Genomic DNA, 23,461 nt, shown 5'->3' on the forward strand with positions numbered 1-23,461 from the left:
CACCGTTCACATTGTTTAATCCTTGACAAAGCAGGCATCCAGTCTGTTGTGTGATGCCAAAGTGTGGCTGGGGATTAGTGAAGAGTTGGTTCTGTTCGGTTGTTCATTTCTGAGGTAGGAACGAGTGCAGCGAAACATGTTTTTATCCACAGGAATCAGCAGTGTCGAGACACAGGTGGCGGGTGGGGAAGCAGGCGGTATCTGCTGACACCATGCAGGTTAGTTGGCTGTAGCATTGGAAGGGTCAACGCCAGTGACAGAAGGGGTGCAGTGGGGTTGCGATAGTGCAACAGGCCGTCACGAGGAATAGAGAACAAATAAGCCTGCTGTGGTACTTTCCCATCCCTGCAGTCAAACAAGAAGCAGGGTTTATATAGGTTCTGAGGGTCCAAACTCAGGTCCTCGTGCTGTGTGCACAGCAAGCCACCCCCAGCCCTGGTGTCTTTCCTGTGACCGTGAAAGTTAGACCCTCTTCTCGTGAAGGGCGAGGCTCTGTGGCATCCTTGTTATTTATCCTGTCCTCTCAGGTGAGGGTTAAGCTTGCTGCTTCCCAGTTGAAATCTGTCTGTAGTTTATCTGAATACTGGAAATAGCGTCATTTGTTCACGCCATGGGGTCACTCAGGAGCAACTAACCCCTTGAGAGGACTGTACCTGTCATGGCCACTGCAGCTGTAATGACTAGTAATCTGAGCAGGAAGCAGACAGGAAGCATGAGGGTTGTGGCCCCTCCTGCCTGCCTGTTTCCACTTGGGACTTACTTGGGCTCCGTCCACTCCTAAACTGACACCAGCAGCCATGAGTACAGGCCCTGATACTTCCTTACTCCTTCATTCCGGGCTCTACCTAAAACTTTAATCTCCTAACAAATGGCCCTATGGCCTCCTCTGACAACCTCATAGTTCCATGTGACAGCGAAGGAATGAAGGGAGATTATTTTCTCTGGGGCTTTGGTGTTCATTAAAGGTATGCAAAACTAGTTGTGAATATATATGTAACAAGGAACTAGACTGCAGATTCAAGGAAAAATCATTTATTTTCCACACATGTGACTGTCCGGCCTATAAGGTGGTATGTGGGAAAATCTTTTGCTAAGCAAGATTATGATGTAGGATGTCCTTCTGTATATGTGTTGCATTTATTTATTGATGAATAAAGCTGTTTGGCCAATGGCTTAGCAGAGTAAAGCCAAGTGGGAAAACAGAGATTAGAGAGAGAGAGAGAGTAGGTAGAGTCAAGGAGATACCATGTAGATGCCGAAGGAGGATGGTGAAACCTTACCATAGGTAAACCACATGCCTCGTGGTAAAATATAAAGTAATAGAAATGGGTTAATTTAGGATGTAAGAGCTAGCTAGAAATATACCTGAGTCACAAGACCAAGCAGTGTTGTAATTAATACAGTTTTTTTTGTGTGATTATTTGGGTCTGGGTAGCCAGGAAACGTAAGTACATTCTTTGTTTACAAGATTATGTCATTATGTCAGGTTGTAGTGAGTCTAGTATTCTTGGCTTCTGTCCAGTAAAAGCCAATCCCTACATACACACACACCTGCATGCACACACACACATGCGCACGCACGCACTCATACATGGTGTAGGAGGTCCTTCTGTATATGTGTTGCTTTCATTGGTTAAATAAACTGCCTTGGCCTTTTGATAGGGCAGAACTTAGATAGGCAGGAAGATAGAATTGAATGCTGGGAGGAGGAAGGCAGAGAAAGAGAGAGCCGCCATGAAGCCGCCAGGTCAGACTGATGAATCTTTCCTGGTAAACCATGACCTTGTGGTGACATACAGATTATTAGAAATGGGTTGAATCAAGTTGTGAGAGTTAGCTAATGAGAGGCTAGAACTAATGGGCAAGGCAGTGTTTAAATGAATATAGTTTCTGTATGATTATTTCGGGTGTAAGCTAGCTGGGTGGGATGGAACAAAGGGGCCCTGCGCTCCTCACAACCCATACATGTACAAACACATCCATGAATCTTAGCTCCTATACCCATACTCGCCTACAAAATACTCTTTGTGGTCCACTTTGTCCTTGGTTCAAAACCACTGGGTTTGCCCCAGCAGCAGCACAGGAGGAAGTTGGTTTTGTAATTCCACTGCATGGGGAGTGGATGCTGAGCCATGTAAGCTTCCAGAAGCTCATCATCTCAGCTCATCAGAATTCCCCGAGTACTATGAGAATTTGAACAGAACCTCTGAATGGACAAATGAGGTCACAATGACTTCAGGAGAGCATGTGACAGCTGAGAAACCACACGCACTGGTGGAGGTAGGAAACCTGGAAATGACAAATCCTTTCTCAGCTCCTCCCATGAACCTCCCAATGAGATTGTTATATAACAGGCCCATGGTGTCTGCAGGAAGGCCAGCTTCATGTTTGAGATGGAGAAGATGTAACTGAGTGTTTACTGCCCTCTAGCTTCCTTTCCTCCTTATTTATAATTCTTTTACCATTAATTTTTTAGATTTAAATATCAAAATATTTTGCTTCATCACTCCAGATGGGGTTGTGTTATCATCTAAGGGAACTAGGCATTACTATCTGTAGCACCTAGCTACAATCAGTCCCAGAGTAGACATTCAGTTTCTGAATGAATTTGTTCATCCCTTGCCACCATAAATTTTATATCTTATTAATGTATTGAAGCCTATAATTTCATATCTGGTCATCATATTCTCTGGAGTGTGATGTCATACACATAGAAGAAATCCAATTAGGCAAGATTTTCCTCACTTGTGATCTTGGCGTAACCAGAAGGATTTTGGTTGTTCCCTGGCCATGGTTATCCCCACCAACAGACTGCTTTGTGCCATAGAATTACATGGTTTCTACTTCTGTACCAGATGTTTTCTGTCTGTCTAAGTCTTTGTCAGAGGGAGGGAGAAAGAAGAGAAGGGGGTAGCAGGAGAACGGACCAAAGTTGTACTAGAGTCTCTCCAATATTTATATACTGACCTAGGTTCTCAACCCATAGCAGGACATTAAACATTTCAGTGTCTGTTGCATTACTTAAGGTGTACAAACTTCAGGGCAGGTGTGCCAAGAGTGCACTGCTCAGAGCCAGAAGCTCCGCCACCATGGAGACAAGGTTCTGCGTGTCATAAAGGGTGCTTTCCTGGGTTACAGCTGCCCCTGCCCCGCCCACCCTCTGTGGTTTGTCTCAGACACTTAGCCAATATAAATATTGGCTACATTGGCACTTACATTTTACAAGAGAAATTTCTTTTTAGTGGCAGCGTGGCAAAGAAGTCATTAAATTTCATAAACTGCAAATAGTTGGATTAGCAGGTAAGGTCACTTTAAAAAGAAAGTCTCCTTGAACGTCAGCTGTTGTCACTGCCTGATGCCATGATCTGTTACCTAGGAAAGAAAACAGACGCCTCTGCTGGCCGAGATGCAGGACACTCCGAAGGCTCTGACCAGTGACCCTGATGTCAATAAGCACGAGAACAAAATGCAGAAGGAAGAGATGTAAGGATGGCGTGCACAGGGCAAGCAGGGTCTGGTTTGGAGGGATGGTGATGAAGTCTAGACTGCAGTGTTGAAAACCAAACCAGGCAGGGGGCGGGGCTGCTGAGATGGCTCAGCAGACAAGGGTTGGCCTAGCAAGCCTGGAGCCTACATGGTGGAGGGAGGGAACAGCTCCAGAGTTGCTGTCTGACCTCCAGGTGCATAACAGTGCATACACAAGCACTGCACCCCCACTCCACCCCTCCCCTCCTGCACTCCCCGCTTCACCCCTCCCCTCCTGCACTCCCCATTCCACCCCTCTCCTGCACCCCCCCTGCTTCACCCCTCCCCTCCTGCACTCCCCATTCCACCCCTCTCCTGCACCCCCCCTGCTTCACCCCTCCCCTCCGGCACCCCCTGCTTCACCCCTCCCCTCCCGCACCCCCCCGCTCCACCCCTCCCTTCCTACACCCCCCATTCCACCCCTCTCCTCCTGCACCCCCCACTGCACCCCTCCCCTCCTGCACCCCCCATTCCACCCCTCTCCTCCTGCAGCCCCCGCTTCACTCCTCCCCTTCTGCACCCCCCGCTTCACCCCTCCCCTCCTTTCTCCTTCCAATAAGTAAAATAAGAACAATTTGAGAGGTAATTAGGACTACAAATCCCATAAGTTCCCTAAATATGGTCATTCATGGCATTAGCTGTCCAGTTCTCTAGGGCCCTGGTTAAAGCAGTGCAAAATTCCTCTAGACAGAAATTACCATAAAACCCTGGGTGGGGTTTCCAGCTCCCATTTAATGGGCCAAGACTGTGAGTTTCAGAGCTTGACTGGAGCAGGTATGGAGGTTTGGTGTGTTCCCAGCACACTGGAGGCTGAGGAAGATGCCTGGACTATGGTGTGAGATTCTCAAAACCCAGAAACTGTGGCACAGCCACCACCCACAGTAAAATGTGTGCAATGAGCATTAACACATTTCTAGAATCCAGCCATGGAGACGTCTGTGGGGAAGGCATATAGCATGTTCAGTGCTCTGCTACAGTCATGAAGTATTTTTTCTACCAAAGCTTTGGCATGGGTTTCGTCTAGTTTGCTAAAAAATGCTTTCAGCTTTTGATGGTACAGGACTGGACGCTGTGTCGACTCTCAGGATTCAGGACTGGATGCCGTGTGGGCTCTGGAGGGTTCAGGACTGGACGCTGTGTGGGCTCTGGGGGGTTCAGAACTGGACACCGTGTGGGCTCCGGAGGGTTCAGGACTGGACGCCGTGTGGGCTCTGGGGGGTTCAGGACTGGACACCGTGTGGGCTCCGGAGGGTTCAGGACTGGACGCCGTGTGGGCTCTGGGGGGTTCAGGACTGGACGTGTGGGCTCTGGAGGGTTCAGGACTGGATGCCGTGTGGGCTCTGAGGGGTTCAGGACTGGACGCTGTGTGGGTTCTGGAGGGCTCAGGACTGGACACTGTGGGCTTTCAGGGTTCATGACTAGACGCTGTGTCTGCTCTCAAGGTTCAGGACTGGACGCTGTGTCTGCTCTCAAGGTTCAGGACTAGACGCTGTGTGGGCTCTGGAGGGTTCAGGACTGGACACTGTGTTTGCTATTTTAGACTGAGATGGCTGTGTTCACTGTCAGCACCAGTCTGTTGCCATGTTCTAGGTGAGAAGCAATACCTTATTGTTTCCAAAGTAGCCTCTCCCTGTCCCCACGCAAGCTCCTGCCATCAGTCCTATTGTAGTGTCTGTCAGTTACAAAGAGAGAAAACCACAGAGGCTCTTAGCTCCATATCAGTCCAGAAATGGCAATCCTGCCTCGAGGAATCTCAGAATGAGGCTGTGTCTGAGAGCTGTCTCCCCATTTTATAATCCTCTCTAATTCTGGAATTAAGGGTGTGCACCACTACCGTCTGGTCTCTCTGGCAAGCTAGTGTGGCTACTGGGATAAAAGGTGTGTGTCATTGCTGCCTGGTCTGTAAGACTAGCTGGGGTGGCTCTTTTATTTTCTAATCCCCAGACAAGTTTTATTTATTAAAATACAAATGAAATGCCACCGCATGAGTCGGTAGGAAGACTCCTGTCTTTCAAGAGTCCACAGATGAGTGAGTGCAGGGCGCACGTGGCCAGCTGCACCACTGGAGTGGGGTCCTGGAGTCTTCAGTCTCTCACATTCCAGACTTCCTGTGTCCCTGGGCCACGTTTCTGTGCTACACCAGGGCTTATTGCGCATCTTTGCTCTGGAATTAAATATATTTGGAAGTGATGTTGTTTCACTGAAGGAAAAATTGGGGGGAGCTTACAAAATGAGTATACCGAGAAGACTGAGCCACTGAGCAGTGAGATCCAGATGTGAGGACCACTGAAGTGCTTCCCAGGCTCAGTCCAGACAGCAGGAGGGAGAAGTCCTCCCATGCGGTCCTGTCTCTGGCTGCACAGAGGCGGCACACGGAGAGTCTGCCTCTGAAGTCTCCTGCCCACTGCCATCATGGTCATCCTGCAGAGAGCCCTCGGAGTGCAGGGCTCCTCAGCCAGTGCCATCGCGTTGCATTTTAAAGCTGCTTCTGCTTTCCGAGAGGCACACTGAGCAACATCTGCTGTCAACAATGGAGCTCTCCAGATAAAAGGTTTCCAAGGAAGGAATTCGCAGGGTGAAGAATCAGGAATATGTTAATTTGTGCTGAGGACATTGTGAAAGATGGTAGGGGAGGAAGCCCCAGGCCCTGGCTCCCATAGAAACCACAATGAGAGCTGGAGAGATGGCGCAGGGGTTAAGAGCACTGGCTGCTCTTCCAGAAGTCCTAAGTTCAATTCCCAGCAACCACTTGGTGGCTCACAACTGTCTGTAGTGAGATCTGATGCCCTCTGCTGGCTTGCAGGCATACATGCAGACAAAACACTGTATACATGATAAGTAAATATATCTTCAAAAAAAAAATCCTCACTGAATCAACCCAACCAGATATTGTCTTTTACGACCTTATAAGCTATGTCACTGTGGTAGACCCTGCAGAGACATCCTGTGGGAAGACATAGCATTTAGGTCGTGGCAAGACTGAGACAGCATAGAGAGCAGAAGCAGAGCAGAGATGGGAGGAGGTCAGAGCAGGATATAAACCCTAGGACGTTGCTCCATGACCCACATCCTCCAGCTTGGCTACCTCGTAAATCCAGCAGTGGATTCCTTGGGAAAGAGCCTCTTCCCTTGCCATCTCTGTGGACTTACAGACACATGCAGAGGTGTGACTTCCGTTGGTCCTCCTGGGCCTCTCTCACACCAGTTCTATTAGACTCAAGATTAGCCATTATATAAACTCTGAAAAGTGGGTCAGAAGATAGGCGATCTGGGAACAGTGGAGTCAATTCCTGATTCACAGTAAATACTGTAGACACACAGCCACGGCCTGGGGATGGCTGAACAGGCTGTATGTCCAGCTTTATAGAGCAACGGAAGAACCCATGGACGTACGATGTTCCTGTTAAATCATCACAAAGATACGCATGTGCACACACACACACACACGCACACACACATGAACGCAACAGTTTCTCTGAGAACATTGGAATTGATGTGGAATCCATCATAAGCCTTTTCCTGAGGTCAGTTGTAGTAGGAGCTGCGGGCTGTGTTTCTGCCGCCCCAGCTCCTGGTCATCTGGCTAGCTTATGCCCCGAAATAACAACACACAAACTGTATTCTTTTAAACACTGTTTGGCCCATTATATCTAGCCTCTTCTTGGCTAATTCTTGTGCTTACTGGGAAGATTCTAGCCTACGTCCATCCTGGGTCGGAGCTTTATCGCGTCTGCCCTGGCGATGAGCTACATTGCGTCTGTCTCTGAGAGGAGCTGCCCTGCATCTGAGCTCACTTCCTCTTCCTCCCAGCATTCTGTTCTGTTTACTCCACCCACCTATGTTCTAACCTATGAGGGCCAAGCAGTTTCTTTTTTAATTAACCAATGACCTTCCTCCATCAGTCAGTCTTGAGAATACTGTTTGGCTTGTGCAACAAACAATTGTACTATAGTTTAGGGGCTTTATTCAATGATTGTGTGAGCCTAAATCAATGCTTTTTTATTTTTAAAGAAAAAGGAAATTTGTGTTCCCTGAAAATTCACTTCTTACAGGGTATTTGAAATCACTAGTCTCCCCTCTTTTCTGGTTTCCATGAGAGATGGGATGCAGTTATCATCCACATAATTGTGTCAATATTGGAATATTGGAAATTTAGTTCAGCAGCTGCAGCAACGTCGGTGAACAGACATTAAGGTCCTCTGTGCCCTAATGGGAAGAGAAATACTCGTGTCTTGATTTGAGTAAAAGAAATGTATTAAAAAGCTAAGAAATAAATCCTAAAGTCCCTGACTGCAGGCATTATACTGATTATTATAGATTTTTAATTTTCAAAACCATCAACAATAGAATGTGTTGATCTTTAACTTAATAACGAAATATGTGAGACAAAGCTAATGTTTATTATTTACATAGTTATAACCGGAGTTTTAGAATGCCACTTTCTCCTGTTAGATGTTTGATATTTAGCAAGCAGAATTCTGAGTAAAATCTCAAGCTTCCTGTACTCAGACATTTTAATTTTCTAACTTTGTTCATTATTGTTTTGTACACAGAAGAGAAGAGAAATTTGAAAGTATGATAGCAGCCAAGCAGCCGTCTTCAGTTCATTTTTTCCCAATGATGATAGATCTGGACAACATGCAGATACGATTGTCAGAGTCGCTTTCCAATGAAATGCCGGTCAGCTTCTATCAGATCACTAGTGCTCAGAATAGCGGTTTAACCGTATCCTCAGCAGGACCGCTTACTTCTAAATCTACCATCATGAGCCTCTCCCGAGGAGACACCAGCCTGGCAAAGCAGAGTAAGTACCGAGTGTCTGACGGCCCCCACAGCACGTTTTGATTGGCTCTTTTTTTGCCTCCTTGCCTGAGGATGCATTTATCCTTTGTCCCCAGTGATGTTTGTTTCTCAGCTGTACCACATGCAGAGTGGGTTAGCTGTGGTCAAGAATCCTTGACTCTAGATCTGAAGTAGTTACAAATGCAGGTGGTCCAAATACGACATCTCTGTAAGGAAGAAGTCTGCAGCTACCATGATGACTTATGGGTCTGCTGTTAGCATGTTCTAGAATTGTTAGAGAACCAAAACTTGCAATGTAGATAGGACCCTTCACTGAATGCTGCTAGAAAGATCAAGAGGCCTAGAGCTGCCATGATGACGTGTGGGCCGGTTATAAGCATGTTGCAGAGCTGACAGAGAACTCAAGTTCCCAATGTATAGCTCCCGTGATCCTCTGTGAGGATTAAGCAATGTCTTCTCCATCTCTGTGTAAGATGCCTGGAGCTACAATGATAGTTGGAGAGTTAAAAATGTCCAGAGTATAGCATGAAGGGCCATTTACAAAATACTGACAGAATAAGCAATATCTTCTTTTGTGGCTCTTAATAGACGCAGGGCTCATGTACATGCAGATCAGACATCAGAAAGGGAAATAGCTCAGGAGATGCAGTAGCTGAGAGAACACAAAAGAACAGCAGCAGGGTGCTGGCCCAGGTTGCTGTGGGCTATGCTGGTCCTCATGCTTAGCTGACTTTGTCCTGGCAGAGGCAGAACCAGCTCTTTTCTGCCCTCTACAGAGTGAGGAGGGAAGGCATTTCACACCTGCAGAGTGGAGAGTAAAATACCAGCTTCACAGGGTTCTGCTAAGCTTGGGGTGTGTTTGGGAACCCAGCACACGGTCAACAGGCCAACACGTGCAGCCGTTAGCCTACTTGTAAGCTCCTTCTAGAATAATCTACATTTGACTTGTGTGTCCATGGCTATCGAATGCCTCACTCTCTCTCCTCTGTGAACATTTATAGTCTGGCTCGTTTTCATCTGTAGTCTGTGTATGGCTGGTATTTTCCTAGGCATGGTGATATATAAGATTGTATATGGCTCTCATATACAATACAGTGTGCGTCATTGTTTTTGTGACTAAGTTGAATCATCTAAAGACTCTCGCTAAATTCTTGCTGACCTTAATCCTTGACCAATATGCAGAATGTTAAACATACAAATACAAACTTTAGACCTAAAAAGGAAAAGTTGCCTTCTCTGATGCTGTGCAGACCACTGTGTTTGCTGTGTGTTTGGGTTGAACTGTGGAAACCCCTGCTAATGGGAACGAAGCTTACTGGCTTCACTTTGCACAGCAAGAGGTGGGCTGGGATGCAGTCTTCTTGAGCTGCCGCAGACTCTTCTGCGGATTCAGGCCTGTAGACGCTGGGACATGATGTACCAGTCCAGTGCCATCTGTGGTCCTCAGGGAACTAAAAACAAGATCTTGGTTAATGCCTCGTTCCTTTGAGAACACAAGCATTCGTTCCTCGGGAAGGAGGATGCAGTGAATTACAGAAAGATTTACTGCCCACTGGGAAGCCGGTGCTAATTAAATTCTCGTTTCTTCTCAACAAAATCCCATGAGGAACCCTCTTCAGTCATCAGGGCTGTTCATAGAGCTGGGTGATTCAAGATGCTCGTAGTGCGCCTGAGGCCCTAGGCCCAACCCTGTCACTACAACGAAAATACTATTATTTATTCCTTTATGTAGATCACCTTTCTTTGGTTTTGTTAAAGATACAAGCGTCTAAAGCAAAATCTGAGTGGTTTGTATGTTTCCCAGGGTCACGTGAGAAAGATCCTTACCCTATGAAAGGGACAGTGCCAGCCAAAGACCAGCACCTGATTGTAGTAAGAGCTGCGGGCCTGCTTTTCGTCCTGTCCAGCTCCCGCACGGCTAGTTTTACACCAGAAATAACAACACAAAAACTGTATTCATTTAAACACTGCTTGGCCCATTTCTATTCATGTGTGTAGCACCTTGAGGTGTGCTTACCAGGAAGATTCTAGTCTACGTCCATCCTGGGTCGGAGTTTCATCGCGTCTTCTGGGGAGAGGCAAGCATGGCATCTGCTCCAGAGAGCAGAGCTGTCAAGTCTGAGCTCACTTCCTCTTCCTCCCAGCATTCTGTTCTCTTTACTCCACCCACCTATGTCTTAACCTATGAGGGCCAAGCAGTTTCTTTATTACTTAACCAATGAAATCAACAGATTGATATGACACTCCCACATCACTTCCCCTTTTTCTGTTTAAACAAAAAAAAGGAAGGCTTTAACTTTAACATAGCAAAATCACATATAACAAAACAGTTATCAAGTAAAAATTACAGTTACAATATTTATATCTATTTTATCTTTTATCATAACAATGGAAAACTATAACTATAACTAACCATTCTTCAACTCCATCAAAAACTCCAGAAGGATATAATATTACCTAAGTAAACAAGAAATCCAAAACTCTAGAAATGACAGAGACATCTCACTGCCTGGACAGTCACCCAAAGTTCCTCTGTACCGTTGGGGCATCCATCTTCAGCCTTCAGGCCCATAGTATCCAGCAGACATTTCCATGAAGCAGGAAATTTCAAAGACGGTTCAGTCACTATCTGCTGTGTCCTGCAGAATGTCTCGCAGACTCTTTCATAAATCAGGAACCCCGAAAGATCATCTCACCTTTACGCAAGTTTAGCAGTCCTCTCCCTGCGGGTTCTTTGTGTCCAGTTTAAGCAACAGTCCAGGCAAGAGCAGTTTCTTGCCCAAATGGCTATCAAACTCCATAAGGAGCCTCTTCGATGCCCATCTTCCTCTTGAAGTAGATTGGTGCTGCCAGGAGCAGACATGTCTCATTATCATGAAAAACCCTAAGTTATTAAAACATTTAAAATGCCATATTCTATAATCTTTGAAGAATGCCTATCTAAAATATATCTATGTACATCTAGAAAATCTAACTAACGTGACTACAAGCTTGACTATTAATAATAATTATCCATTAGCAACCTATATTTCGTAATTATACATTACATTTTTAAATGAACTACACAATCACAATACCTTAATCAAGATCAGAAATACATATACATATAACAAAATTGACCTTAAAATCTATACCAATGCAAATTATTCATATCTATATCATATCCCCCTTTAAATGTAAAAGAATATTCATAAACAATATTTGGGAATATGTTTTTTTCTCTCCAAACTGCTTCCTGCTGAATGGGGGCGTCGTTAACTAGGTCTTTCATGGTATAACCTGTGTGCTAGGTTCCTCTTAGTTGGCAGTTGAGCAAAGTAATTTTTTGAAGGTGTTTACAGCAACCCTTCAGGAGGGCATGGTCTATCATACCATATTGAAATAGAAGCAATCCAAAGAGTCTCATCCTCTGTGAAAACAAAAGAAGAAACTCTTTTCCAAAGTATCATATCCTCAGATCCAAATTCTGAAGTCAAGGTATTTTGAAAATATCTATCTTGGATTAGTTCAGCAGCATTTATAAACAAATATCTTTTAGCATCTGTTGCTCCTTTCTCAGCATTAAAACAATTTAAAGAGAGCATAATAGCATACAGTATCAAGATTCTCTGTGTATTTTTCATCTTTGTGTAGCTTTATTTTAACTCTATTTTGTTTACTTTTACTTTTATTTTATATTTTCTGTATATCTTCGTCCTGGAATAACTCTTTAGACCAGGCTGTCCTTGAACTCTCAGAGATCCCTCTGTCTCTGCCTCCCAGGCAGTGGGATTAAAGGCGTGTGCTACCACACCTTGAAGTCTCAGAGGTCAATCTCCCTCTGCCTCCAAAGTGTTGGGATTAAAGGTGTGTACTACCACACCCAACTACTTCCTTATTTTTGTTTTTTTTACTTTTAAGAACTTTATCTTTCAGCCTGCATATATTTTTAAACACAATGTAAATCATTTAAAGTTTTCTTTGTCTTTGAATCTCTCTTTACTGTATATCTCTCTTTTTCTGACCACATGAGTCTTTAATTTACCAAGCAATATCAGTAGGATGAAAGCCGTGGCTTTGACGGCTGGATCCAGCCATTCCTTAGCTTTTCAGCCTCATGGCTGAGGTACCGGCTGTAGCCATGTTTATCACCACAACTCTGTGGCGTTTCAAGGTCCTTGCCAGCAAACAAGTTACAACACTCAAATGTTCTCTCTGTAGCTGACCTCCTGCCTCAGAGTCAGATTTTGCCCTGGCAAGACAGACCAGAATGCCAGCATTTTAAAACAGCACAACTTTTTTCCTGCTATGGCTGAAAACAAATAAGCATGCAGTCAGCTTTTATCAATACCATTTAAGTGTTTCGTGGCAGGAACTCTTAATGAGCTGCAGGATTTTGCAGCTAAAGCTGAGTCAGGAAGCCTTTCTTAGATGAAAGCACTTGCTTGTGATGGAGGTGGTTCTTGTATTTTATCTGTTGCTTTCATTGGTTAACTAATAAAGAAAACTGCCTTAGCCCATTTATAGGCCAGCCCTTAGGTGGGTGGAGTAAACAAAACAGGATGCTGGGAGAAAGAAGCCGAGTGAGGGAGTCGCCATGATTCTCCCACTCCAGACAGACGCAGGTTAAGATCTTTCCTGGTAAGCCAGCTCGTGGGGCTACACAGAATATTAGAAATGGGTTAGATCAATATGTAAGAGCTAGCCAATAAGAGACTGGAACTAATGGGCCAGGCAGTGATTAAAAGAATACAGTTTCCGTGTAATTATTTCGGGGCATAAGCTAGCCATGTGGGCGGCCGGGTGCCGTGGACGCAGCCCTGCCGCTCTTATTACAACAGAGTGGAGCCCAAAGTGCTAATGAACTCCACGTAAAACCTGAGAGGGCTTAAAAAGGACACAGAGAGAATTTAAGACACCTTTTTGCTGTTTGTGGGTTGCGTACCGCAAAGAAATTTTCCTGACTCAGCAGCAGGAAAAAACTGGCTATTTTAAAATGCCGGCTTTCTCGGCTGTGCCGCCATTGCGATCTCTGTCTGGCTCCTGCGTGAGACAGAGCTTTTGAATGGAGCATTTGGAGTAAAGTGCTACGGCTTGCTTGATGGCAATGTGGACTGCTGTGTGCCTGGAACTGTGTGTGGCTCAGGGGCACCAAATGGCTCTGAGGCAGGAGCGGCTCAACTCCGCCATGCTGAACTCTGCTGGTCTCAGGCAGGAACTACCGTAATTACTATAATAACAGCGCAGTTAAGGTTTAGACTGAGCCGGACACAGGCAGTACCGTATTACCCCTATATGGTGCAACTTAAGTTTTTAAGAACTGCTTAACGTTTTAAGAAATGCTCCTAAAAAAAAAAAAAAAAAAAATTACAGATTCACAATAAAACAGATTCAGACATAAAAGACCACAGTGTTGGTGAGTTTACGTAGGCTAGAGAGAGAAGAAACAAATATAGAGAATAAAGTTAATGGTTTAAAAAAAAAAGGTAAAGTCTTTAAAGAGACAGAGTACAAATAGTTATAGATTAAAAGAAATAAAGAAAAATAAGCCACGTAAAAATGGAAAATTCACAGAGAGTCTGGATTCTTTGTATTATTGTGTTTTCTTTAAAATTTTTGACTGTAAAGGAGCTAAGTACAGAGAGACATTTCATTATATGGGCTGCCAAGCTAAACCAGAATGGATATAAGGGTATTATGATTTCAGAATTTGGGACTAAGGATATGATGCTTTGGAGAGGGTCTTCTTTTGTTTTCACAGAGGATGAGACTCTGTGGATTGCGGCTATCCCAATGTGGTATGATAGACCACGCCCTCCTGAAAGGTTGCTGTGAATACCTTCAGAAAATTACTTCATTCAACTGCCGACTGAGATGACCCTGACACAGGTTACACCATGAAAGATCTGAATACAGCGCCCCCATTCAGCAGGAAGCAGTTTGGAGAGAAAAAACTGCGCCCATGTTCCCAAATATGGTTTATAAACGTTCTTTTACATTTAAAGGGGGATATGATATAGATATAAATAATTTGCATTGGTATGGATTATAAGGTCAATTTTGTTATATGTTTATGTATTTCTGATCTTGATTAAGGTATTGTGATTATGTAGTTCATTCAAAAATGCAATGTATATAGGTTGTTAATGGATAATCATCGATAATTGTCAAGCTTTTAGTCATGTTAGTTAGATTTTCTAGATGTGCATAGATATATTTCAGCTAGGTAGGCATTCTTCATATCTTTCAAAGACTGCAGAATATGGCATTTAATGTTTTAATAACTTAGGGCTTTTCATGATAATGAGACATGTCTGCTCCTGGCAGCACCAATCTACTTCAAGAGGAAGATGGGCACCGAAGAGGCTCCTTAAGGAGTTTGATAGCCATTTGGGCAAGAAACTGCTCTTGCCTGGACTGTTGCATAAACTGGACACAGAGAACCCGCAGAAAGAGGACTGCTGAACTTGCCTAAAGGTGAGATGGATTTTCGGGGTTCCTGATTCATGAAAGAGTCTGTGACACATTCTGCAGGACACAGCAGAAAGTGACTGAACTGTCTTTGGAATTTTCCTGCTTCATGGAAATGTCTGCTGAAAACTATGGGCCTGTAGGCCGAAGATGGATGCCCCAACGGTACAAAAGAACTTTGGGTGACTGTCCAGGCAGCGAAATGTCTCTGTCATTTCTAGAGTTTTGGATTTCTTGTTTACTTAGGTAATATTATATCCTTCTAGAGTCTTTGATGGAGTTGAAGAATGGATAGATAGTTATAGTTTTCCTTAGTTATGATAAGAGATAAAATAGATGTAAATATTGTAACTGTAATTCTTGCTTGATAACCATTTTGTTATATGTAATCTTACTATGTTAAAGTGAAAGCCTTTCTTTTTTGTTTAAACAGAAAAAGGGGAAATGATGGAGGTGGTTCTTGTATTTTATCTGTTGCTTTCATTGGTTAACTAATAAAGAAAACTGCCTTAGCCCATTTATAGGCCAGCCCTTAGGTGGGTGGAGTAAACAGAACAGGATGCTGGGAGAAAGAAGCCGAGTGAGTGAGTCGCCATGATTCTCCCACTCCAGACAGACGCAGGTTAAGATCTTTCCTGGTAAGCCAGCTCGTGGGGCTACACAGAATATTAGAAATGGGTTAGATCAATATGTAAGAGCTAGCCAATAAGAGACTGGAACTAATGGGCCAGGCAGTGATTAAAAGAATACAGTTTCCGTGTAATTATTTCGGGGCATAAGCTAGCCATGTGGGCGGCCGGGTGCTGGGGACGCAGCCCTGCCGCTCACACTTCAACATGCTTGCCTCTAGCAAGCAGAACAGAACCAAGAAATTGCTGCTACCAAGAAAACATGCTTTACTCTATTCTTTCCCAAGCTTTCTCAGGCTTTCTGTGGACTCAGTTGTCCACACGTTGGGGGCCATTCTGTAGTAAGAGCTGCGGGCCTGCTTTTCATCCTGTCAGGCTCCCGCATGGCTAGTTTTACATCAGAAATAACAACACAAAAACTGTATTCATTTAAACACTGCTTGGCCCATTTCTATTCATGTGTGCAGCACCTTGAGGTGTGCTTACCAGGAAGATTCTAGTCTACGTCCATCCTGGGTCGGAGTTTCATCGCGTCTGCTGGGGAGAGGCAAGCATGGCATCTGCTCCAGAGAGTAGAGCTGTCGAGTCTGAGCTCACTTCCTCTTCCTCCCAGCATTCTGTTCTATTTACTCCACCCACCTATGTTTTAACCTATGAGGGCCAAGCAGTTTCTTTATTACTTAACCAATGAAATCAACAGATTGATATATGACACTCCCACATCACCTGATCTGCCTCTAGAGTCCTCATTTTCCTGGCAGAAAGTGGTGCTGCACAGGTGGGGCTTTAATTTGGGAAGTATAGCAGGCATTAAATAGAATAAGATTGTATTTGTATATATGCTATCCAAACTTGCCAGGTTCAGTGTTTTCTCACAAATACAGATGGTTTCTAGTGTGGCTAAATAATCAGTTAAATACCCAGCATGCCCATGGTGGGGAATGAGAAATGAGAAGTCCCCAAGGATGCCAGAGCCAAGATGGCTACACAGTCCGTACAAATGCCACGCTACACGGGAACATTTTAGACAGCCAGATAATCTCTAAGAAATGAGGGTGCTGTTGAAAATGTTCACTTACACGTGCTTTATAGGTTCCCACCAGCGTTTCTGATTCTTCTCACCGAATTTACAGGGGCAGTAAACCCTATAAAGAAAGATAATAGGAGCAAAGATGCCCTTGGATTCTTAGGATGTCTGTCCATATGTCTGTCTTACTTGCGTGTCCAATTTCTTTGAAAGGCTCAAGCTTCATGACTCCAAAGAAACAACACCTAATGAGCTTTGACTCAGCCACACTTGTTCTGGGGGAAGGAGAAGATTATTTTCTTTCTTTGTTTGGAGACTCAAGAAAACTCACGGCACACTCTTCTCAATACGAGGATGTCATCAAACACCTGTCTGTGATTCTCGAAGAAGTCGGCCAGTTTACATCCAGGTACACATTCAAATAACTTCCCATCTTCTGCCGAGGTCATATCAGTACAAAGCAGAACTCTGAGCTGTTTTTGGATCCATTTATTTAAGAAAACCCCTAAGGAATTCCCTGAACTGTAACCACCTGTGTTCTGAGCAATTAGAAATAGCTGACAGAAGTTTCTAGGGGACCAACCAAAGGGTGTGAGTTTCCCAAAGGTTGCAGAGACCCCAATGCCACACACTTCGTACAATGTCAGCCCCCTCCCGCACACACGATCATTCCCGGGGACGTAGTGGTTTCCTTCCATTGGGCTGTTGAGTTCACTACAAGAACAAGGTGAATTTTTATACCAGTTATCCTTTTTAATGGCCATCAGTTTCTATGAGAAGAGTTCACCAAGAAGAAGGGCGTCATTGGTTAGTCTGTTTTCTCATCCCCGCTGTACTTGCTCTGAGCAAGTCTGAGCTGTGGGGTGCTGCTGACACAAAGACATGTGGGGGGGTCTGCGAGCTCTAGGGGGCAGATATGCAGGGTTGCAGTTCCCCCTATGCCGTGTTTCCAGTCACTCAGGCCCACATGCCATCTAACAGATAATAGAGGGAACCTCAGTGTTTGCTCTGCCCCCTGGAAACCCCATCAGAAACATCCAGGGTCTGTCGCCGTAAATGTGGTGATTACAGCAGAGGTGCAGAAAGACTTTTTAGTGCTTCTGAATAACAGCTGTGTGCGTGTGTGCACGCGCATATGTATGTGGAGTTTTGGTGTGTTTCACAGGAGACATCCACCTTGTTTGGGGGGACAGGATTTCTCATCGTCTTCGAGCTCCCTCATAGGCTGGGAGGCCCATCAGTGAGCCCAGGGAATGTTCTCTGGACGTCCCCACCAGTGGTGCTCTAAGTGCATGCCACTACACCCAGCTTTTTACATAGGTTCTGGAAACAACCCAGGTCGTCATACATACATGGCAAGCCCTCTACAGGCAGAGCCGTCTTCTTCCAGGTGAGGGTGGTCCTGCAGGCCTGCCCAGGCAGTTGGAGAGAACTTGTGTCCAGCCTGGGAGGACCTCAAAAGATACTGCATTGTTGTCCTGTCTGTTGGGCATCACCCCTTGCCATGGACCAATGCCCTAATATCTTCCGGAACATTTGTGTTGATTGTGCTCTCACTGTCTCAAGCGGGGCAGATACTCCATCCCTCTTGTTTTGGCACAGTTAGGATGTTTCCAGTCTCCAGGGATCGCTTTAATATTTTCCAACAGGAGAAAAAGGTTTGTGGGCAAACAGGGCATGAAGCAGAGGGGTTGTTAGAGTTCTCACTACTCACACATTTGAGCTCTCCCTAAACTCTCACAGTCACGTGTGTGAGCTCTCCCTAAACCCTCACAGTCACGTGTGTGAGCTCCCCTTAAACTCTCATAGTCACGTGTGAGCTCCCCCTCTGACTGAGCCCTGCCCCACTTATTTCCTTGAGAGCAGATGACTCTAAGGGGCGACCTTCCCATCCACCCTCCTTCTCTACCTCTAATATAATTTGCTGTCTGTTGCTGCGGTTAAACACTGACCAAGCAGATCAGGGCAGGAAAGGGTTTATCTGGCTTATACTTCCAAGACAGAATCCACCTGTGTTGGGTGCCAGAGCAGGAACCATGGAGGAACTCTGCTTGCTGGCTCACCCTGGCTCATGCCTACCTGACTTTCCTAGATTTCCCAGGACCATCTCCCCAAGGAATGGTGCTGCCCACCATGAGCTGAGCCCTCCTACGTCAATTAACAATCAAAACATACCCCCACAGACCTGCCCATAAACAATCTGCTCAAGGCTTTGCGCTCAGATGACCTTCACTGTGTCATATTGACGACTAAAGCTGAGTAGTTCTCCCAAGGGGTTTCCTCATTCTGTAGTCTAGAGTCAGAAGGGGCAAGCTCAGGGCTGAGATGGGCTCTGGCCGTGATTGGTACATGGACTGCAGAGGTCCTCCTGTCACCAGACGACTCCCGATCAGACTGAGCACATCACCCTACCTGGTGGAAGTCTCTCCCCTCTTCACCAGGTAGTATGGCCCCATCCCATACACTCCATATTACTAACTCAGATGCCACTTGTAACATTGTTGAGACTGTCACAGTCAGCGCAATGGACAGCAAGTCACAGAGCAACAAACTTGGAAGCCAGAAAGCACAGTCAGCAACCTGACACTACACAGGGCCATATTTAAGGAAAACAGGTGCCATTCATTTCCTGGTGACATAGCCTTGGATCTTCTCAATGTCCTTACAAATCAAATGCGTGCAAAAGCTGCGGACAGGAAGACAGCACATCAGCCTCCGGCTCAGCCCGCTACAGATCACAACCAGAGGTCTCAAGGCAACTGTCCCAGTAAAGACAAATACAGACTTTTCAGGGAAGAGAAGGGACAGCTACTGAAGGCTGTGGCATTAGATTAGCAGCGGCCTCGGAATTTCCACAGCCATGTGAAGCGTTTCTCTGTAGCGTTTGATCATGTGTCAAAAGGAGGCTGAATCTAGTTCCCTGCCACGAACAACAGCTTGTTCCAGACAAGCAAATGTGTCTTATTTATGTGCATAAACACAAAGTTTAGGACAATAATAAAGCTTCACTTGGCCATGCATGATTCTTAAAAAGCAATTATATCTACTTGTTTATATATGCTACAAAAAAAAGATCAACCTATATAATATTGCCTAAGTAAACAACTTCCAAAACTCTAGAAATCACAGAGACATCTTGCTGCCTGGACAGTCACCCAAAGTTCTTTTCTACTGTTGGGGCATCCATCTTCAGCCTACACGCCCATAGTATCCAGCAGACATTTCTATGAAGCAGGAAATTTTAAAGACAGTTCAGTCACTATCTGCTGTGTCCTGTAGAATGTGTCACAGACTCCTTCATGAGTCAGGAACCCCAAAGAATCATCTCACCTTTAGGCAAGTTCAGCAGTCCTCTCTCTGCGGGTTCTCTGTGTCCGGTTTATGCAACAGTCCAGGCAAGAGCAGTTTCTTGCTCAAATGGCTATCAAACTCCATAAGGAGCCTCTTCAATGCCCATTCTCTTGAAGTAGTTGGTGCTGCCAGGAGCAGACGTGTCTCATTGTCATGAAAAGCCCTAAGTTATTAAAACATTTAAAATGCCATATTCTGTAGTCTTTGAAAAATATGAAGAATGCCTATCTAACTGAAATATATCTCTATATATCTAGAAAATCTAACATGACTACAAGCTTGACTATCATTGACCATTATCCATTAACAACCTGTATTTCCTAATTATACATTACATTTTAAAAATGAACTACATAATCACAATACCTTAATCAATATTAGAAATACATATACATACAACAAAATTGACCTTAAAATCCATACTAATGTAAATTATTCATATCTATATCATATCCCCCTTTAAATGTAAAAGAACATTTATAAACAATATTTAGGAACATGGGCGCAGTTTTTTTCTCTCCAAGCTGCTTCCTGCTGTATGGGGGTGCTGTTATTCAGGTCTTTTATGGTGTAACCTGTGTGCCAGGTTCATCTCAGTCAGCAGTTGAGTGAAGTAATTTTTGAGGGTGTTCACAGCAACCTTTCAGGAGGATGTGGTCTGTCATACCATATTGGTATAGAAGCAATCCACAGGGTCTCATCCTTTGTGAAAAAAAAAGAACTTTTCCAAAGCATCATATCCTTAGATCCAAATTTTGAAGTCAAGGTATTTTCAAAATATCTATCTTGGATTAGTTCAGCAGCATTTATAAACAAATATCTTTTAGCATCTGTTGCTCTTTCCTCAGCATTCAAACAATTCAAAGAGAGCATAATAGCATAGAGAGTATCAAGATTCTCTGTGGATTTTCCATCTTTGTATGGCTTTATTTTAACCTCTGTTTCTTTTATTTTTACTTTTTGAGACAGGTTCTCTGTATATCTTTGTCCTGGAATAACTCTGTAGACTGGGCTGTCCTTGAACTCACAGAGATCCAACTGTCTCTGCCTCCCATTGGGATTAAAGGTGTGTCCTGCCACACCTTGAGGTCACAGAGGTCAATCTCCCTCTGTCTCCCAGGTGTTGGGATTAAAGGTGTGTACCACCATACCCAACTACTCTCTTTCTTTCTTTACTTTAAGAACTTTAACTTTTTTTTCAAGCCTGCATATATTTTTAAACACACTGTAAACCATTTAGAGGTTTTCTTTGTCTTTGAATCTTTCTTTACTGTATATATCTTTTTCTGACCACATGAGTCTTTATGGAGAGGATTAAAGCCGTGGCTTTGACAGCTGGATCCAGCCCATTCTTTACCTTTCCAGCCTCATGGTGGAGGTACCGTCTGTAGCCATTTTTATTGCCACAACTCTGTGACATTTCAAGGTCCCTGCCAGCAAGCAAGCTGCAGCATTCTACTCACAGACCACACTCAGTCAGACTGCCTGCCTGAGTCAGAGTTTGCCCAGGCAGGACAGCCCAGAAAGCCGGCATTTTAAAACGGCGCAGCTTTTTTTCCTGTTATGGCTGAAAACCGAAAAGCATGCATTCAGCTTTTCATCAACACCGTTTAAGTGTTTTGTGGCAGGACCTCTTAATGAGCTGCAGGGTTTTGCAGCTAACGCTGAGTCAGGAAACTTCTCTTAGATGAGAGTGCTTGCTTGGTTCTAGCAAGCAGACCAGACCCCAGAAATTGCTGCTACCAGGAAAACATGCTTTACTATTTCTTTCCCAAGCTTTCCCAGGCTTTCTGTGGATGCAGTTATCCACGTTGGGCACCATTCTGTACATGAGGGCCTGCTTGGCACACAAACATCCAGTCCCATAAAAGCCATTGAAATGCTTTAAAGCCAGAGTTTGCACTGGCGACACAGCCCAGGAACCCCCACAGCTTTTTTTTTCTGCTGCTATTGCTGAAACAGGAAGTCTCTCTACGGTACGTCCTAGCAAACAGCAAAAAGCTGTGTTAAACTCTCTTTCTCTCCTTTTTAAACCCTCTCAGGTTTTTAAGTGGATTTAGTCCATCACGTTGGGGCACCGTTTGTAGTGATGAGGTCAGCAGGCCTGCTTTTCGTCCCGCCCGGCTCCCACATGGTTAACTTAGCCCCAGAAATAACAGCGCACAAACTGTATTCATTTAAACACTGCCTGGCCCATTATATCTAGCCTCTTCTTGGCTAACTCTCATATCTTGCTTAACCCATTTCTATTAATGTGTATCACCACTAAGTGGTGGCTTACCAGGAAGATTCTAACCTGCGTCCATCTCGGAGAGGAGAGGCATGATGTCTGCCTCACTGCCTTCTTCCTCCCAGCATTCTGTTCTGTCTACTCCGCCCACCTAATTTTCTGCCCTATTAAAAGGCCAAGGCAGTATGTTTATTAACCAATGAAAGTAACACATGGATAGATGACCCTCCTACATCATGCTTCAGAACAAAGGTCAAATAGAGACCATTATGACGTAAGACAAAGGAAATCTGAAAAGAAAAAAAAATGTGTTCTATAAAAATAAAAGTGGATTTGAGAGTTTGATTTCAGGGGTGCCTATGATGGAGGGAGAACCAACTCTAAACTGTTCTCTGACTTTACATACATACAGCAGCACCTGCATTTATGTACACACACACACACACAGACACACCAGCAGCACCTGCATGTATGTACACACATACACACACACACAGACACACCAGCAGCACCTGCATGTACGTACACACAGACACACACCAGCAGCACCTGCATATACGTACACACAGACACACACCAGCAGCACCTGCATGTATGTACACACACACAGACATACACCAGCAGCACCTGTATGTATGTACACACACACAGACATACACCAGCAGCACCTGCATGTATGTACACACACACACATGCATGCTCACACACACATGAATAAATGTAGTTAAATAAATAAAATGTAAAAATCTCGTTATGGTTGTGGTTACAGAAGAGACAATTTCTCCCAAAGCACTAAAGACAACAAGCCAAAGATTCAATGACGGTTGCCAACTCACAGCACATAAAGAAGCCAACACAGGTGCATTGTAAAGACTTCTGAAAGAGCATGCTTAAATATCTAAAGACATCTTCAAAGACACAGCGAAAACATTGCTGCACAGCTGATTTACTGTGAGGAAGAAGAGGAGGAGGAGGAGGAGACAGTGACAAGGGACACTGAAACCTGCAGGCCAGATAGGCAGCGGTTCTGACTTGGTGCTCCTAAATCATACGAGCGTGCGTGTTAGTTTTATTCTGTTGCCACCAACTTCCTGACTTAAAATAAGCAGAAGAGCACCTCTCTTTGAATATAGTTTGTTATATGTGTGTGAGAGAGAGGGTGGGCAGAGGGAGTGAGCACACACATGTGGAAACCAAAGAACAACCTGTGGGGTTCCTGTCTCTCCTGCCGCCGTGGGATTCCAAGCATAGAACTCAGGTCATCGGGCTTGGCACCAAGGGCCTTTACCTGCTGAGCCATCTTGCCGGCCCTCACTACAGTTCTGTAGGTATAAGACTGGGTTGGTTTACCTGACTTTTATTGTTAGAGTTTCACAAAGTCACAGCCAGGTATCAGACAGTTGAGCTCTAATCTAAAGCCTCAGGAAATAACCTGGGATCAAGTTC

The 23,461-nt window shown here is 44.6% G+C and overlaps 1 protein-coding gene across 1 annotated transcript in view; it reads left to right on the forward strand.

Annotated features, from left to right (window-relative positions):
- The first annotated feature begins 3,406 nt into the window (after positions 1-3,406).
- The window catches only part of Lmntd1 (lamin tail domain containing 1), a 62,990-nt gene continuing 42,935 nt past the window's right edge, over positions 3,407-23,461 (forward strand). The window contains exons 1-3 of the mRNA XM_057778989.1: positions 3,407-3,483; positions 8,079-8,329; positions 16,648-16,843. Of these exons, the coding sequence (XP_057634972.1) occupies positions 3,407-3,483; positions 8,079-8,329; positions 16,648-16,843 (524 nt within the window). The remainder of the gene's footprint in view (positions 3,484-8,078; positions 8,330-16,647; positions 16,844-23,461) is intronic.

Source organism: Chionomys nivalis, chromosome 1 (assembly GCF_950005125.1).
Source record: "Chionomys nivalis chromosome 1, mChiNiv1.1, whole genome shotgun sequence".
Classification (NCBI taxonomy): Eukaryota; Metazoa; Chordata; class Mammalia; order Rodentia; family Cricetidae; genus Chionomys; species Chionomys nivalis.